Source organism: Sinocyclocheilus grahami, unplaced genomic scaffold (genome assembly GCF_001515645.1).
Source record: "Sinocyclocheilus grahami isolate Dianchi unplaced genomic scaffold, SAMN03320097.WGS_v1.1 scaffold17.1, whole genome shotgun sequence".
NCBI classification, from domain to species: Eukaryota; Metazoa; Chordata; class Actinopteri; order Cypriniformes; family Cyprinidae; genus Sinocyclocheilus; species Sinocyclocheilus grahami.
The window spans coordinates 4179090-4197849 of NW_015505196.1; the positions used below are offsets into that span (position 1 = coordinate 4179090).

The window sequence follows — 18760 nt, forward strand, 5'->3', positions numbered from 1 at the left end:
ATATATATATATATATATATATATATATATATATATATAAAATAAATAATACTTTTATAGATTTTTACAAAACTATTAACCTGCATAAACTGTTCAACATCGAACACTGAAAATTCAGCTTTTGCCAGCTTTTGCCATGACAGGAAGAAATTACATTTTAAAATATATTAAAATTAGAAAACAGTGATTTTAAATTATAATATATTTTACAATATTACTGTCTTACTGTGTTTGATCAAATAAATGCAGTCTTGGTGACCATTTTTAAGTGACTTTAAAAAGTCAGTATGCATGCTTGGTAAGTATGTGTGTGCATCTGAAAGTGGTTGGAATAATTTCTGTATGCAATGTATGATGCCTTTTGGCTACACTTATTTTGCAAAATTGCTATTAAACCTTTGAATACTGCTCCTCATTACATTATATCAAAACATTTGATTGTCGCATTTCTTGTTGTGCATATAAGATGCCATTTTCTGCACCTGCATGAGATACTGCTCTTGTCTGTTGCTGATCACTTCAGTGCTGCACATGTTTTCCATCCCCTTGCTCTACAGTTTGGCATGCTGATCTCAGCCAATCACAGCACAGATCTGTCTTCACGCCCTCTACTCCACCAAGCCCACCGTCTCCCAACATAACATGCCCTGTCCTTGCTTTCCCTCACGTGTCCTCCTTATTTTTTACACTACCTAAAATGTACCATAAATGTATTACGATTAATTCATATCTGGGGTATATTTTGTAATTTACATCTTGTGGGTATTAGTGTCATCCCAAAGCTCACAACCTATTTTAATTTTAAAAGTTTACTATTAAAATTACTATTTTAACATAGATCTTGAACATATTATATATAATATGTATATATATATGTATGTATATGTGAAGAGTTCAGATGCAAAAGCCTCTAAGTGCCATTTTTATCAGACTCCTATATTTATGTTAATTTATTTCACTTTAATGGCATAGAAAAGGACCTATACATTACCATTAAAGTAAAATTACTGAACATAGGAGCTTGATAAAAATGCTAATTTTAGATGAAAATTTCAAACGGCACTTAGAGACTTTTGCATCTGAACTCTTCATATATAACAAGGAAAATGTGTATAGATTTTATTAATCTGGATTTGACTGGATGATAAAAAGAGGACGTTAAAGCAGAAACTGTTTGTTTCTTGGTCGTTTTGTGCTTGACTTGTAGATATGATACATTATTTGCCAGTTAGATAATTGTCATGAGACATGCAAACATTGCCACAATGTCCCCTTTTTAGTTTATCAAACGCACTGAACTCTTCCTCCCTCCTCTTTCTGTCCTCTTGTGTCTGTGATCTTTGTGTGTTTACTGTCCAGGCTGTCAAATTTCATAGTTGCATACTGACACACACACACACGTACGTCCTAAATTGAGCTTAGATAACCTGAATCATGTTTTTATATGAGCTCCACATGTATTGTATATGAACTGCGTGTATAATATAAACAAACTAGCAAACTACTATAGTTTAAATAGTTTTAGATGGATTATGGCATGTCACACTGAAGGACATGTCAGCTTCCTGAAAGTATTTCATTTCAGCAACCTATTTATATGCTAAAATAGTAGGGTTATATTTAAGAGCTGGCAATGAACTGTTTGTGTTTGCGTCAGTCTGAATAGGGACATGTTTGTTTGAGTGTGTGTGTGTGTGTTTATCTGCTTGGAGTGGTAGAGCATTGTTGGCACAACAGCCAGTTTATGTATGCATGTATGTATTGAAATATAATTATATGTTATATAATAAATATAATTACATATTAAACAACTATATTTTAATAGTAATTAATGACTAAATAAATAATATTAATTTATTATATATCATTAATTTATATATATTAATATTATTTTATTTGTTTTTGCATATCATTTATTTAATGTACTACATGTATATTATTAATAATTATATTTAAATAACAAATAAATTATAAGCAGTAGCAAACACCCACATGTATGGCGAAATTCTACAGGCTAGAACATCGCTGCATGAGGAGTTGTCTTCACATATTGTGTGGCTGAAAAAGGCTATTTCTAACTTCAAGCTCATAATGCTCTCTAGGGGCAATAGACAAACATTACAGTTTGAATACATACATTAGAATATTCATTTCTGATTCTTTTCTTCATGTTTGATTTTCTCAGTTGCCAAATATGTTTGGAAATGTGCGGTCTACGATTCTTTCGCTCATGATTGGCTCGTACGCCTCCTCTGCCGTCACCTTTCCAGGAGTCAAGGTAGAGATTGTTTAATTTGGCTACAAACAAGATCGAACAACTTATTTGTATTTGGACATTATGCACAAATACGTGTGTCTTGCCGTGCAGCATATGAACATGACTCTTTCTGTCTTGTCCTCTAGCTGATCTATGATGTGGGCGTCTCTTTTTCTGTTATATTCTGGGTATGGGCAGGATTTGCCTGCCTCGTCTTCCTCAACTGCTTTATTAACTGGCCGGGAGAATCTTTTCCTGGCCCTGAGGACATCAGATACACGTCAGTACATGCCAAATACATACACTATATGCCTAAAAAATTACAAGACCTAAACATCACACCTAATGGGATTATTATTTTTTACATTTACACATGTATTAGCATTCAAAAGTTAGGAGTCAGTAAGTTTTTATTTTTTAAAGAAATTAATACTTTTATTTAGCAAGGATGCATTCAGTTGATCAAAAGCGATTTTCTATTTCAAAAGCGGTTCTTTTGAACTTTGTATTCATCGAAAGTCCTGGAAAAAATATCACTGTTTCCACCAAAAGATGAAGCTGCACAACTGTTTTCAATATTGATAACAATATGATGTTTTGAGCAGCAAATCATCAAATTAGAATGATTTCTGAAGAATCATGTGACACTGAAGCCTGGAGTAATGATGCTGAAAATTCAGCTTTGCCATCATAGTAATAAAATATATTTTACAATATATTAAAATAGAAAATGGTTTGTCTGAAGTCTCATAAATTTTAAAATATTAATATTGTATTTTTTTTTTATCAAATAAATGCAGCCTCGGTGAGTGTAAGAGACTTTAAAAACATTGACCCCAACCTTTTGAACAGCGGTATCAGAAGAATTCAAATATACAGCATTCACAATATATACACAAACAATTGTGTCTATTATTGTAAAACTGTACAAGAATTTCTGTTACTCTGGATTTCACAGTACAATGGTGAAGTTGAGAAGTGAAGTAGTGGACCAAAAGATGACTGAAGAAAGTTCTTTCACTCAGGAGACTCCTAAAGAGCAAAATGTGACCAAACAACAACTTTCCACTGATGAAGCTCCTAGCGATGGAACAGCTGCCCAGAGCCAGGGCAAGTCTCACAAACACACTGTCTACAAAAACATTGTGAATCTGATCATAAAATAATCTTTCTGTTGTCAATGTTTGGACAGCAGGATCTCCTCGCTTTTATCGTTCTGTGTGCTCACCTATTTTCCTGTGGAGCATCATCACAATGGCGATGACCCAGCTCCGTGTCATTTTTTTCATGGGTGCCATGAATAAGATGTTGGAGTTCCTTGTTACACATGGTGACCCTAATCGTGAGTATCAGCTAAACATTTCAGTCATTTGTTTTTAATTAAATTAAAAAATACGAAAGAAAATGACTTTGTTCTTTGAAATGTGTTTTCATAAATTAGCTTATGGACAGATGGGTAAATGTAATCAGCACAAGCCTACAGGTGTTTGCTATAGTTTTGCAGAAGCATGTGTTAGTGGTGGGTGTTTGTAAGTGGGTAGTAAAGTTAGTAGTTTAAATTGGCTTTATATTGCATTATTTTCACTTCCTGTATGTGTCTGTTTAGCCTCAGAGGAGTTGGTGAAGGAGGCAGAGGAGAAAGGTATGAAAAGTCATATATTATTTTGGTTTTGTAACAAACAGATATTTGGACACTTATGACACACTTAAAGGGACCGTTCACCCTCACATGAAATTTCTTCGTTTGCTCACCATCCACTTGTTAAAAACCTATGAATTTCTTTTTTCTGTTGAACACAAAATGAGATGTTTTGAAGAACATCAAACAGTTGATGGTAGCCATTGACTTTCATAGGGAATGGAAATCAATGGCTACCATCAATTGTCTGGTTGCCAACATTCTTCATAACATCTTATTTTGTGGTTAACTGAAGAAAGAAACTCATACAGGCTTGGAACAAGTGGATGGGGAGTAAATGATGACAGAAGTTTCATTTTTGGGTGAACTGTCCCTTTAATGTATCAATGATATTACGTTAGAAAACAAAATATCAAACCAGGGAGAAATTTGAAGGACGATAGCGACCTTGACACCAGTTGATAAAAATTTAAAAATGTCTCGCTAAAGTTAAATGACTTCTGATTAAAAAAAAATCTAGTTTCATTTATTTGGTTTAATGTATTTAATATATCATGTATCAGTATAAGCATCAGTCAGTGCAATATCAGGATTATATGGCAACATTATTCAGGGAAGTGTTTGTATAGTGAATGGAATATAAAAGAGAGAGTGTGTGTGTGTGTGTGTGTGTTATAGTGAATATCAGCCCGTCCATCTTTGGCACTCTTCAGCTGCTCTGCCTGGTCTCCTGTCCTCTGATTGGCTACATCATGGACTGGAGAATGAAGGAGTGCGAGGACGTGGTAAATTCAGCAGAGGGAGAAAAAAGGTGAAGGTGGTTGAAAGAGAAGGAGAGAAATGTTCAATTACTTTGATATGTCAGTTACATTGTTAACTGGTTCCTTTCATTGTTTTCTTCAGTCCCTCCGAGCCTCCAAAAAGGGACAGAAAGATCCAGAAACTCACCAACGCCATCAGAGCTTTCATCCTTACGAACACTCTGCTAGTCATCTTCGGCATCATCTCTCTCATAGACAATCTACCCGTACAGGTTAGACACAATGTCACAAATTTACTTATTTGTTCAGAAATACTGCAGAATGTTATTTAGTTATTTAAAGGTGCAGTAGGAGATCTTGGAAAATGCTAACTTTAGCCTGATAGCACTGAAAGCGAAAGTCCCACCCTCCCTGCAATCACCATCCAAAGCCATGCCCCCTGAACGCATATAAGCTCACAGACCAGAATACCAGAGACAACATTACAATAGGCTACATCAGCGGTTCCCAATTCCAATCCTCGCGGGAGCAGTGAACACTGTGTAGGGATCCTATCGATCGGAACACAGTTCATGCACCCTTCGGCTCACTTCTAAAGAGCTGGTTATCTGAATCGCAAGGACTGGAATTGGGAACCGCTGGGCTACATCATGCGTCATTCACCGGTGAGAAAACTTTAAAAGTACTACAATACCAGGAAGGAAGATCGGGTTGTTGATGTTTGTCTGCCATTCTCGCTCTGTCTGCCCAGCATGCGTGAACGAGCTGATGACGTAACCTGTCTGCGCGAACCAGGTGTGCAGAGGTATGCTAATACATATTTGACAGGCAGGTAGGAAAGCCAATTAAAACGCTCGGACCGAATGTTTTGATTGGACGAACATTTCTTGGTCCTACGCCTTCCACAGAATATATAAATACAGACAAATACATTTAGACCACTTAACTTAATGAGGGCTATCGGCATGTGAAGAGACTTTCAACCAGCATAACAAAAAATGTTTCTGAAGACAATCACCTATTGCACCTTTAATGATATTTAATTACAATTGTATTAGTTAATTTTTCATATATAAATTAGCATTTTTATATTCATATATAACTTTGCACTCACATAATTTTCATTTACATATTCATATATAACTTTGCAATCATACATAATTTATAAAATCCTATATAATTTTGCACCATATATAATTTTTATTTAATTTTTATATATAATTTTGCACTGATACATAATATTAGTATATAATCATATAAATAAAATAAATGTAAATACAATTAAAAAAAAACATTTGACCTTGCTGTGTTTATGCTACAAAACATGAAAATGTTGATGACCATTAATTATTATGTATTTTTCTTTTTCTCCTTTCTGATCAGGTGGTGTCATTTGTTCTTCACACTGCAGTTCGAGGTTTTATTCACTCCTGCTGTGGTGGGCTCTACGCTGCTGTGTGAGTTTTACTGGTCAAAATCCACATGATTTTATGTGCTGCTTAAGGATAAAATGACCTGAACACAGCACACAAACACATGCTCGACTGAAGATCAGCTTAATAATTCTAGCCAAAAAGTGAAAATGAATAATTTGAATTAGTGTTATTTTAGAATCACTGGCATACTATTATAGTTTTTGTTAATATGTGACCCTGGACCACAAAACCAGTCTTAAGTCGCTGGGGTATATTTGTAGCAATAGCCAAAAATACATTGTATGGGTCAAAATTATAGATTTTTCTTTTATGCCAAAAATCATTATGATATTAAGTAAAGATCATGTTCCATGAAGATATTTTGTAAATTTCCTACTGTAAATATATTAAAACTTAATTTTTGATTAGTTATATGCATTGCTAAGGACTTCATTTGGACATCGTTAAAGGTGATTTTCTCAATATTTTTTGCACCCTCCGATTCCAGATTTTCAAATAGTTGTATCTCGGCCAAATATTGTCCTATCATAAACCATACATCAATGGAAAGCTTTATTCAGCTTTCAGATGATGTATAAATCTCAGTTTCAAAAAATTGATCCTTATGACTGGTTTTGTGGTCCAGGGTCACATATAATGAATTAGACTTTTTATGTTTTTATTTTAAATTTAAAGTTTTTGAAATGTTGTTGTGTGTTTGCCATTTTTATAACTTTTTTTGTCTTCATAGTTTTTAGTAAGTTAGTTTCTGATATTCTAGTACTTTAAACAAAAATTATAAATGTTGCCTTGGCATCTAGGTGAATTAAAATAAGTTGAAGGTTTTTTTATATTTTAGTTTTCAGTTAATGTTTATCTTATGAAAATGTTTTTTTTTTTATGGGTTTTAGTTTTAGTTAATGATAATACTATGATTTGAATCCCAAATAACTGTTAAAAATGGCTCCGTAAGTTGCATATGTGTAATATTAGCTGTTTATGTTATCCTCAAAGTGTTTATTTGCATATTTAGTTACCCAACCAATCACTTTGGCACTCTGACGGGCTTGCAGTCCATGATCAGTGCTGTGTTTGCCCTCCTACAACAACCACTCTTCATGTGGATGCTGGGACCATTGAAGGGTGATCCTTATTGGGTGAGACAAACACATTGTTGAGTGTAATACACCATTCATGTGCAAAGCAAATGTGTATTTGTATTGTAGTATAGTGCAGGTCAACATAATCAAGATTTTGGACAAAGTACCAAACATAACACTTTTTGAATCAACAGATCAACTTGGGCCTGCTTGTGTTCTCATTGGTTGGATTCCTGCTGCCGGGATACCTCTTCTACCACCAGAGACAAATTATAAAGGAGAAGGCAGCCCGTCATAGTCTGTCAATGAGCCAGTCAGCGCAGGAGAGCAACAGCCTCAACCAAACAAATGATTCAGCAAAATATCAAACAAACGGGAACGTCTGAGGTGGAAAACATTTAGGATTGAGGTGTATGTGAATTATACACCTGATTTATGAGTTATTATATCATGGCACTTCAGAAACTGAATTATCGGACTTCATGTTCAGTCACTGAAGTATTGACAAATATAAAACAGTGTTAAAAACAAAGCATCAGTCAAGGCTTTAACTGGGCAGGATGTATTTTCAAGGCGTTTAATATCTATCAGAAAAACATTATGCCATGACCTACAATATATAGTTTGCATTATTATAGTTAGTTTTCTCCAATTATTATTATTGCATTGACACTTTTAGATGTCCATTAAAATGGTAGCAGAACCAGGAGGCGTTAAATATGATCAATTGACATTGCATATCAATCCTCCTGCCTCGAAACTTTTGTTAGTCAGTGTGAATCAAAATTAGCTCCATTTACTTTAAGAAAATCAGTGTTATTGTGCACAATTAATCAGTGCATTTTATACCAAAGACAATCATTTTGTGTTCATAATCTTTCATCAAAACTTGATCTAACTTGCTGAGATACTATAAAAGGGAAACTTGACCTTCAGTCTCCATATCTCGATCAAAAAACCTCCTTGAAAGTCTATGCCGGAGTTTTTAGGAGAGTAGCTCACGAATTACTGTGAACTTGTATTCTATCATGTTATGATCTTCATTATGAATGTGCAGGACACAGACATATTCATATTCACTAGTATGCGTAGTCAAAAAATGTTTAAATAACGCTCGCCATTTACGGAATGTAGAGAATGTAATTTTTTTCCTCCTTCAAGACTCAGGTAAATGAGGCAGGGCTTCATGTAATGCTCACTTTACCTTGACATAGATTTTTTTTGCCATCCCTCTCTCAAAAACCTGATGGAAATGCAGCTTTATATGACAAATACAGATGATTCATTTTATTGCAGAGGCCAGTTTTGCACTATATTCGCTGTTTCAAAAGTGCTGTTCTGTATGTTACAGAACTGTGATCATGTTATCGGTTTCAATGATTCTAATGATTGTTCAACATAATGGTGCTTGTACTGTGCTCACGACTGTAAATATGCCTGAAAGAAAAAAAAATTCTAATCTTTTTTTCACAAATCAGCCCATTTCTCAGCTGATTGTTTTATTTGTAAAAAAAGGTTTTAAAAAAGTTGAATGAAAAATGATTCATCGTGCTCATAAATAGACACAGAGGCACTAAGACACTTACAAATATAACAGATGCAATGGTTACCAGGTGTTCTGGTACATTACATAATGATATACTCTCACACTATATACACACATATCTGAGTCACTGTAACATTAAATCTGTGACGTCCCAGAAAAGCCCCAAATGTCCAGCTTGTGCTTCTCTTCATCTCGTTCCTCTTGTTTTTCTGCCATTGAGGCAGTTTTTATCTCAGACTGCTGCTGCTGGGCTGAGCTCCAGTCATGCCTGGGTGATCAGGGCTGTGGCGATTCTGAACATGGAGAAATAACAATATTGTATTTATCAGAGATATCAGGTGTACTATTTCACAATTGAATTAATATTGTATTAATGTATGAACAAATCAAAAACATACTCTACTGTTAGAAGCTTTACGGTATGAAATTAATACTTTCTTGTACCAAGGATGCATTAAATGTATCAAAAGTGACAGTAAAGACATTTGTAATTTTACAAAATATTTTTGATCATTTTCGATAAATGCAGTACTTTTGAACTTTCTATTAATCAGAGAATAATGGTTTCCATAAGAATATTAAGCAGCACTGCTGTTTTCAAAACTGACAATAATAAGAAATGTTTCTTGAGCAGCAAATCAGTATATTAGAATGATTTCAGAAAGGATCATGTGACACTGAAGTAGTGATGCTGAACATTCAACTTTGCCATCACAGGAATATATTATATTTTAAAATATGTACTTCACATTGTAATAATATTTCACAACATTACTGTTTTACTGTATTTTTGATCAAATAAATGAGCATAAGAGATTTTAAAACATTAAATTATTAAAAAGTTTTTGAACAGTAGTGTAGAAGATTTCTTATAAATTAAGGCCAATTGTAATCTGTACTGTCATATGAAGACCATAATAACTCCAATTAACCTTTTTCTTCTTCTTATCTTTCTTCTTTTTCTTTCTGTCCGGGTCATCATCCTTCTTTTTCTTCTTCTTCTTATGGTCTGAATCTGACGGAGTTTCTGTGGTAAAGACGTGAGTTTGACAGTCAAGATTTAAGAAAGCAACCGTTCGTTTCTTTGTGTGTTTGTGTTTGACCGTCACCTGGCGGTAAGGGATCCTGAGGCCGATGATGTTTATGCTTGTGTTTGTTCTTCTTCTTCGGTGGTTGAATGTGCATCAGTCTGTACTGCTCTGGTAACTTTGTCAGGACGGAGAGAGTCAATAAACCTTGCTTGCAAAACAACAACAAATGTCTGACCCACATAACCATTTGCTACCAACGCTGTCTAAGAAAGACATCGACAAACCTCCGAGTACAGTCAAAGTAGAGGCAGCATCAGTTACACTTGCCTCCCTAAATGCAAAGGGGATCCTTCTTTAGCCTCTCTCACAAACACACACACACACACACACACTTACAGGGCCAGTGTGTAGCCTGAAGCCAGTGAGCATAGCCCCAGTGAGAGGACTGAACGAGTTGTTGCACACTGGCGGCTTCTCAATGACAGATCGCAGAGAGCTGTTGTCCTGAATGCCTGGGCTGTCGATCATACCTGGAATACAGGTGTGTAGTTTCAATACAGGCAGTGGCGGATAGTTAAAGGGATAGTTCACCCCAAAATAATGAAAAGAACATTGCTAACCAAACAGCTGACGGTAGCCATAGACTTCCATAGACTTTTTTTCATACTATGGAAGTCAATGGGCTGCTGTGAACTGTTTGGTTGCCAACATTCCTCAGAATATCTTCTTTTGTGTTCAACAGAGCAAAAAAACAAATGGAGGGTGAGTAAATGATGACAGAATTGTCATTTTTAGGTGAACTATCCCTTTGAGGTTCTAGAACTACTGTAAAATCGGCAGTGAAAGGTAAAAGTATGCATACACACCAGGAAGCTCTGGAAGGAAGTTGCTGAGTTTCTCCTTCACCTTCTTTCCGCAGAACTTGTTATAAGCGTGCTCCAGGTTGTAGTGTGTGATGAGATTAGTGTGTCCTGTCAGCTCATTCTCCACTGTGAAGACATGAGTGTTAACCGGTTCATAAAGGTGACATAAACTCTAAAATAACCCACTACCATTACAAAATTTACATGGTAACATCTTTTCGACTCCAAGGCTGATTGGTTTCCTTTGGTAAATCTGCTGTAATTACTATGTTTTGTTTCATCATAGATTACAACAAGTACCTAATAATAATTAAAATTAAAATAAAGTTTTAAATGCAAAATGTTCTTCAGGGATCCCACTATTTTTAACAAATATATAGCTAGCAGAACAATATGTAATGTATATTCATGATAAAAACAAATTGCCAATTAATTGTACGATTTTTTAATTAATATTTATTAAATTACATGACTTTTCCACTCTGAGAAATCACACTTTAATTTTTTTATCTTATTTTAAAGCTTATTTTGTCTCAAGAGGCCCACTTGGAAGTTTGCTGAGGCCCTCTAGTGGCCCCGGCTCCCTGGTTAAAAACTATAAAACAAAATACAACCATTATTTTTAATAAAATCAAAACCATAACAAATGAATAAGTGGTTTTCTTTTAATTTTATAATATTTTTGAGTAACAGTGATGCTGTTAACTATTGTTACTAGGGTAATGGCATGACATATTGCATGGTCCTATGCATGGCCGGACTTACCATTGGGCTTGAGTGGGCTGCATCCCATGGGCCCCGCCTTTGCCCGTTTACGTTTGTTTGATTTGTTTGTTATATGCCAGTCAATATTCAGAAATTATTAGCCACATTTCCACTGCGCATACAAGATCTAAACGGGCCAGCCAGGGCATAAGCTGGTATTTATGATTATTTCACATAGAAGAAGGACACACTTATTGAATCGTGTCTGCACAGTTTGGTTTGTTATCACATGACTACTTTAAGCAGCTCCATTAAACCTTTAGCCCCAAAAGAGCGCACATTTAGAAAGATAATGATAAATTCTTAAATGTTCACACCTCATATCTTTACAGAGGATGATTCTATATTACTATATTAATGTTCCACTAAATTATGCGATCATCTGATGAGTTTTGAGCGCTCTCTCTCGTCTTACTGCCATTACACATAGGCCTAGTGAGGAAGAAATGTAATCAAAATGTAATCATTTTAAATAAAAAATAGCAATTTAATGAGTTTCTGTTTTTATAACATAGCTATGCCTATCACACAAACAAGAGTCCTGTTTTTTTCTCAAATATCTGCACGATCGCTAATGTACAATAAACAACAACTTACAGAGTAACTTTCAGACACAAAATTCCGTCAGAAAGAAAATAGAACAAACAGCAGAACCGCCGTGTCTCCGAACAACAGTGTTTTGTTCCTCAGCGTTACACAGACCAGCAAATGATTCAATCAGGCTATAAGTACAGTCAATTTGCAAAGTTAAATGAATCAGATTTTTTAACGAATCGGTTGATTTAACTCACTCATTACAAGTCACTTGCTGCCACCTGCTGGCGGTTGTAGTTTCATATTTTAAAAAGTAGCTTTTTTCATTTTTGCAATCATTTAATATTTCTACATTAAAATGTTATATTTAAACTTAACATTTACGCACAATCCATCTATGAATTTTGTTGATAGCGATTTCATTTGATTGTTAACAGCCAGCATGCGTTTTTATTCGATTGGATTTATTGATTAAATAAGAACCTGACATAAGAGGACATAGATATGACAATAACTTTTACAATACTAATAAGCCAACATCTCTGGCTTTATTTTTTTTTTTTGCTCAAAGTTATTTCAGGGTTTTCATCTCTCAACTGAGAGAACACATCCTGTTTATTATATTATAATGAATATTTAATATTACATTTAAACTTTGATTATAGCCTAGACATGTTGCATATTAATTGTACTATTTATGAACCTCAAAGCATATGTTTGTGTATTTTGTGTTACTCCATAATGATGTTCTATTTGAGGGCATTTGTAGTGTAGGTATAGGGCCCAAACATAACCTCAAGCCCAGGGGCCCCCGCCCCCCTAAGTCCTGCCCTGGAACTATGGTTACCATGGTATTCTTTGAATTACCATGTAAATACCTGGGTACATGCTATACAATCACTCTAGAATGACGCCGACACTGACACAGTACTTTATTATATATTATTACGACGAAATCAATAATATCCCCAATATTAAAATCACAAAGAGGCGCTCACTGGGCAGTTCTCGCAGCAGGTAGAAGGGCTCGTTCATCGCGGCGGGTTTTCTGATCGGACCCCCTTCATCCACCATCTGATGCGGGAAACACATCGGGCCCATGTTTTGGGGTACCTGAGGTTTCCCAGATCCAAAGCCAAGCGCAGAGGGCCCTGCTGGACCCTGTGAATCAGGCTGACCGTACAGAGAGAAGATTTCGGTCATGATGGCAAAACTACACTACGATGTTATTACTGTGTGGGCGTTTATCTCGGCTTTGCTACTGCAGAACGACGATCTGTTGACAATTGCTTCCGGTTGTTTGGGGAAATTTACCGTAATATATCAAGTACGTGATCTTGTAGTACCAAGTTCCGAAACTGCACCAAATAGACTCATATAATGCGTCCTAAAAATGCATTATATTGTATACTACTGTAGTTTATCTGCAAAAATAATTATATAAGATGAGACAAATAATTAACGTTCGTGTCAGTGACGCATGTCAAAATGGGAGTTTATTTATTACGGTAAAGAAAAAAAGCGACATACTTCCTCTGGTCCTTCCCTTTATGTGACATCTCGACCAATAAGCGACGTCGTTTCAGGAAAGTGACCAATCAATGGGCGCGCTTTGAAGAGACAGGGCGGATTTTTTTTTCTTCGTCCGCAGTGACCTCTGTCCCTTTAAATCGTTTAATTCATTTGCCGACGAATATTGTTTCCCATTGATAGCGGCGTTGATGCGGATTCTGCTGTCTCGGATCACCGCAGCACTCGTTTCCTAAAAATTAAAAAGAAGAATGGCGTTATTAACAGCCCTCTTCGCGTTTCTGTATCATTTGCCGCAGGTTTACAAATGGCTACTAAAGCCATACTACATCGCCTCGTTATTTATGTCTGTCGCGTTCCTGCTTATCCGCAAAACGCCTGGGATCTGCGAACATCTTTCGACGCAGCGCGAGGATGGAAATTCATGCGATTTTGACTGGGTATGTATAAAGCAGACCTTTGGGGTTTAACACATGATTCATGATAACGGATACAGCTAACCTGCTTCGTAACAAGGGGACTGGGCAGTGGCCAGCAGAATGTGGGGGTCGCTATTTAGCTGGCAAGAAAACAAGCCCAAATCATGGTAAAAAAAGTTTGGAATACCATGCATAAAAATAATGCATGTGGAAATAAGTAAATCGGCAACGTGTCCCACGTGTGGTGCATCTGTATCCTTCACTGTTGTGTCTTTATATTTATTTATGATAAAAAAAAGGCACACAGTGGGTTCCAAACCCTGAACGATACAGCAAAAGTGGGTAAATCTGGGCACTGTTAAATTCACAGAAATTTGTAGGATTTTGAAACAATAAAAGTGAAAGCATATTATAACTGTACTGCATAATTTATAAGGTATTTATAATATAATTATATATGTGTGTATGTATATATATATATATATATATATATATATATATATATATATATATATAGTCACTTTATATTATTTTATTATTTTATTTTTAAGCGTCTTTACTATGCAACATTTTAATTAATGTCAGCCTTTGTTTATACATTTTTTTTCAGAGAGAGGTGGAGATACTGATGTTTTTAAGTGCTATAGTCATGATGAAGAACAGAAGAGCAAGTAAGAGTTTCTCCCTCTTAAAACACGCTTTTCCATCTTTGTGCAATTAATTTTCTCTATAGCATTCTTTATTGGCATTCAAATGACAGCAAATGATCTCTTAACCATCATCATCATCGTCTTGATGCTGAGGTTGAATGTGAAGGTTTTGTTTATACACTAAACATTTGGGCACCTGTGAGTCTTTGTGCTCTCAGTGACGGTTGTCTTTGTGTTTGTTGTTAAATCAGTTTTCTTTGTCATTCAGTGTTTCTGTTACACTCTTTCCCCTCCTCCAGCTCTGCTGTTCAACTCGACCCCTTTGAGTATGCATTTTCGTATCACAAAGCAGTTCGATATGAAAATGGTTTTTTTTTTAATATCCTTCCTCCGCAGTTACTATCGAGCAGCACTTGGGCAACATCATCCTCTTTTGTAAAGTGGCCAATGTGATTCTGTTCTTCAGACTGGACATACGTTTGGGGCTTCTCTACTTGACATTGTGTATTGGTCAGTTTTTTTTATCTTTCACAAGATTGCAAACAGTCACTCAATTGGAAAGAACTGTAGACTAAAAACAAATATTAGGCAAGTGTAATACAGGTTTATTATTGTTGACTAAATCTTAAAAAAAAAAAAAAACCTGACATAAAACTGAAAATTAAAACTTGAACTAAAATTGTAATGAAAACAGAAAATGTATAAATAAAATCTAATTAAAATAGGAACAAAAATTAAAATAGTATATGATTGATACTAAAAATCCCACTGATGTATTATGATGGCTGTTAATATTCTCTAATGATTGATGCAGTTTCCCTGATGACCTGCAAACCTCCGATCTACATGGGCCCTGAATACATCAAGTACTTCAGTGATAAAACCATTGATGTGAGTATGTGTTCATATGAAGAGCGTTTTTGAAGCCTAAAGTGGCCGGAGCCATCTTGGCAGCGCGTCACTCCTGGATAATCGAAAATGGGCAAAGAGGCGGGAGCTGGTTGCTGAAACCACGCCCACCTAGCTCACCGGTGGTGACAGCAGCGGCAATCCACCTGTCACTCAAGTGGCCACGCCCTTAATTATGCAGAACGTTAAGGCTTAATATAATTTAAACGGATGAGTTATAAAAAAATCCACCCCCCTCACAGCTGTCATGAAGGGCAAAATTAGCTATATAGACCAAAACCACTTTTTGTACCAGGCTGTAAAAAACCATTTCTGCTGTAAAGTTGGGCATTTTAACATGGGGAGTCTATGGGACTGACTCCCTTTTGAAGCCAGCCTCTAGCGGCCAGTCGATGAATTGCAGTTTTAGTCACTTCTGTGTTGGTTTCACAAGAGAGAGACTGGAAGGTCGCCGCTTGGTTCATATTAGCCAGTTTCCTTTAGACACAAGTACTTTAGCCATGGCTCATGAGCTGCTGGTTTTCAAAACACATTTGCAAAGAGTGGGAAAAGATCTGAACAATATGAATGAGAATGATTGGGGAGGTGTATACTAGAAGAGCGTCAGTGATGGGCACACTTTATTCTGGGGCATCTCATTGCATACTAACCACTGACTTAAAACATCAAAGCTTGAGTGTGCTTGGTTTATTAGTAACAGGAATTCAGAGGCCATAAATGCTTATTACCATTGCAGCCCAGTATTCTTTGCAAATAAGCCATTTTCAAATTTCAGCCACATAGCTGATATTTAACTTCAGCAGCCTGAGGGGAATGTTGAGTTCAAATATATGCTTGAAACTGTTCAGTTTATGCTAGTGAGTATAGATGCTCACTTTTCTTTTGTTTTTAGGATGAGTTGGAGAAGGATAACAGAGTGACCTGGATCGTGGAGTTTTTTGCTAACTGGTCACCAGAGTGTCAGTCTTTCGCCTCGGTCTATGCTGATCTGTCCTTGAAGTAAGAACGTCGCTCTTCATTATGGCTTAAATGTTTTTTGGAAAACAATGATACTTTTATGCAGAAAAGACATTCAACTGATCAGAAGCGACAGTAAAACATTGATAATTTGACAGAATATTTCTTTCTTTTCCTCAGAGAATCCTAAAAAAAAACACATTAATGTAATATTTTTCAGGTATTAATAAAAAATCATTAAGCAGCACATCTGTTTTCAAAATTAATATTAATACACATTTTTCTTGATCAACAAGAAGCACTCAACCTGAATATTTCAGTGTCAAACCTGTGATAAACTCTTATATTAATGACATGTGGCAGATGGAATGGGATGACTGTCACGAAAATAAGCTATATGAAATAAATCCTAAATAATTGTACTAATTAAAAACTAAAATTAGACTAATGGCTGCTGAAAATTCAGCTTTGCCATCACAGACATTAACATTTTAAATTGTATTTAAATAGAAGAAAGTTATTTTAAATTGTATTAATATTTCATAATATTACTGTATTTAAAATATATATATTTTTAAATCTTACCGACCTCAATCTTTTGACTTGTACTGTACATCCAGCATCAGTTTCTGTAAATTAAAATATTCTGAATAGAAACTATTAACTTCTCTCTTACTCAGGTACAACTGTGCAGGGCTGAAATTTGGCAAAGTGGACATTGGTCGTTACAGTGAAGTAGCCAAAAAGTAAGTAGCTCTGCTGTGTCTCTGGGCTAATTGTAACATACTTTGACAATGTGCAATGTTTGCTTTTTTCCCCTCAGATACAGGGTCAGCACCTCTCCTCTCTCAAAGCAGCTGCCCTCTCTAGTGCTCTTCCAGGGAGGAAAGGAAATTATGAGGCGCCCTCAGGTGGACAAAAAGGGACGGGCAGTATCTTGGGCCTTCACAGAGGTGAGGCTTAATCTTCAACAACAACAAAAAGAGCTTCAGGAGTGGAAAAACTTTGTCAGAAACATCCTGCTTTATTCTCTGTGTATGTTTCTGTACTATACAGATAAATGTGTTGTGACTAGTGTTTTTCCATTGTTTCCAGGAAAACATCATCCGAGAGTTTAACCTCAACGAGCTGTATCAGAAGTCAAAGAAGCTTGGTAAGACCAAAGGAGAGAAGTTCGAGAGGCCCAGCGAATCTGTGTTTGCCCCTGTGCCTGAAGAGGAAGAGCCGGAGGCCGAGACCATCACCGCGATGGACACCGAGAGCAAGAAGGACAAATAGAAAGTGCATGCTGCTGAAGAGCACTGTGGGACTGGAGCAGAATGTGCTAATGTTCAGTATGCAGAGAGAAAGAGTTTGTATGAAGTTATAAACGGAATGATTGTGTTATTGTTTCTTTTTTGTATAACGTATTAAGTGCAAAAATCAGTCGAATAATGTAGTAAATCCTTAATACGTATTTAAATGTCATAATCATCGATATACTGGAAACAGACGTCCAAACAACTGTTATTTGGGACATTGTCATATTCAATTTCTGTCAGCTGTTTTATTTTAATCAAGTTAAACATTGGACATCTACCCCTAATATGGGTGATAATTGTGAAGTGATCATTAGTAGGGGGTTATTTTTTTGCAAATGCATCACATTGGGGAACAAACTTTATATCAGTTGTTTTTCTATTGTATTATTAATCCTCCCATTCCATTGTCACTCCTAGTATTTTTTTTTTTACTGCTTTTCTGAGATGCAGCTCGGTTGTGTGATGGTACGGACTACTAGACTGAAGTCAGTGGTCCAAAAAGAGAGGGTCTTTTATGCCAACAGTTCATATTTTGAACATTTACTAAATCTGTAAGAGCAAGATCTCGAGATAATATTCTGTAAAATTCAGTTGTTACGCAGTTACACATTTCATTTCAGAGAGAATATACTGCTGTAAAAGTATTTTGTATATTGAGCTTTTTAAAAATTTTCTTTGTGCTGAATGATTAGTTTAACATTTTTATTTTAAAATGACAGGCACAGAAGAAAGCTGCAGGCAGTCTTCACGTTTTGACCTTTTCCAGTCATTACTTTCACTGTTGGAAGCTTTTATTGTCAGTTTGGTTTTGTGGAATCTTGTCGTCAATTTCTCCACAAAAAAGCAATATTGTTTTAGTTCCCTGTTGAATAAACCAGTCTTGATTTTTCACTAATATTTAATGAATTGATGTCTGAAAGCTGACTAAGTGCTTTGAGTGGTTGTGAACGGAAGGTTTTCTTTTTCCATTCCAATAAAACACTTTGTTCTTCACATGCTGTTTTGTTAAGCTTGTGCATTTTAAAAATTTGCTCCAAATTTAGACTTAAGAATAACCAAGCAGATGTTGCTTGGAGTCAGAAG

The 18760-nt window shown here is 35.7% G+C and overlaps 3 protein-coding genes across 3 annotated transcripts in view; 2 read left to right on the top strand and 1 right to left on the bottom strand.

The window, feature by feature from the left end:
- The window catches only part of slc43a1b (solute carrier family 43 member 1b), a 13979-nt gene extending 5677 nt beyond the window's left edge, over positions 1 to 8302 (top strand). The window contains exons 6-15 of the mRNA XM_016233087.1: positions 2186 to 2278; positions 2404 to 2537; positions 3216 to 3367; positions 3450 to 3599; positions 3864 to 3899; positions 4575 to 4707; positions 4800 to 4929; positions 6041 to 6114; positions 7106 to 7229; positions 7367 to 8302. Coding sequence (XP_016088573.1) covers positions 2186 to 2278; positions 2404 to 2537; positions 3216 to 3367; positions 3450 to 3599; positions 3864 to 3899; positions 4575 to 4707; positions 4800 to 4929; positions 6041 to 6114; positions 7106 to 7229; positions 7367 to 7558 — 1218 coding nt within the window. The 3' untranslated portion in view covers positions 7559 to 8302. The remainder of the gene's footprint in view (positions 1 to 2185; positions 2279 to 2403; positions 2538 to 3215; positions 3368 to 3449; positions 3600 to 3863; positions 3900 to 4574; positions 4708 to 4799; positions 4930 to 6040; positions 6115 to 7105; positions 7230 to 7366) is intronic.
- An 86-nt stretch (positions 8303 to 8388) lies between these two features.
- Positions 8389 to 13224, bottom strand: med19b (mediator complex subunit 19b). The gene is made up of 6 exons (XM_016233100.1): positions 12910 to 13224; positions 10616 to 10738; positions 10146 to 10279; positions 9828 to 9924; positions 9651 to 9745; positions 8389 to 9011 (listed from the first exon to the last, which is right to left on the bottom strand). The coding sequence occupies exons 1-6, from the start codon at positions 13112 to 13114 to the stop codon at positions 8946 to 8948; spliced, it is 720 nt and encodes a 239-aa protein (XP_016088586.1). The 5' UTR covers positions 13115 to 13224; the 3' UTR covers positions 8389 to 8945.
- Positions 13225 to 13557: 333 nt separating this feature from the next.
- tmx2b (thioredoxin-related transmembrane protein 2b) lies at positions 13558 to 18727 on the top strand. The gene is made up of 8 exons (XM_016233111.1): positions 13558 to 13881; positions 14471 to 14531; positions 14907 to 15020; positions 15325 to 15401; positions 16312 to 16418; positions 17057 to 17122; positions 17200 to 17329; positions 17472 to 18727. The coding sequence occupies exons 1-8, from the start codon at positions 13693 to 13695 to the stop codon at positions 17652 to 17654; spliced, it is 927 nt and encodes a 308-aa protein (XP_016088597.1). The 5' UTR covers positions 13558 to 13692; the 3' UTR covers positions 17655 to 18727.
- The last annotated feature ends 33 nt before the right edge of the window (positions 18728 to 18760 follow it).

Excerpts from the sequence above, each read along its gene's own strand:
- med19b (XM_016233100.1), bottom strand. The coding sequence starts at position 13,114 with ATGACCGAAATCTTCTCTCTGTACGGTCAGCCTGATTCACAGGGTCCA. Across the intron at positions 10,739-12,909 it reads CCTGCTGCGAGAACTGCCCA|TGGAGAATGAGCTGACAGGA; the intron begins GTGAGCGCCTCT and ends ATGTCTTCACAG. Across the intron at positions 9,012-9,650 it reads AAGATAAGAAGAAGAAAAAG|AATCGCCACAGCCCTGATCA; the intron begins GTTAATTGGAGT and ends CTCCATGTTCAG.
- tmx2b (XM_016233111.1), top strand. The coding sequence starts at position 13,693 with ATGGCGTTATTAACAGCCCTCTTCGCGTTTCTGTATCATTTGCCGCAG. Across the intron at positions 13,882-14,470 it reads ATTCATGCGATTTTGACTGG|AGAGAGGTGGAGATACTGAT; the intron begins GTATGTATAAAG and ends ATTTTTTTTCAG. Across the intron at positions 17,330-17,471 it reads TATCTTGGGCCTTCACAGAG|GAAAACATCATCCGAGAGTT; the intron begins GTGAGGCTTAAT and ends CATTGTTTCCAG.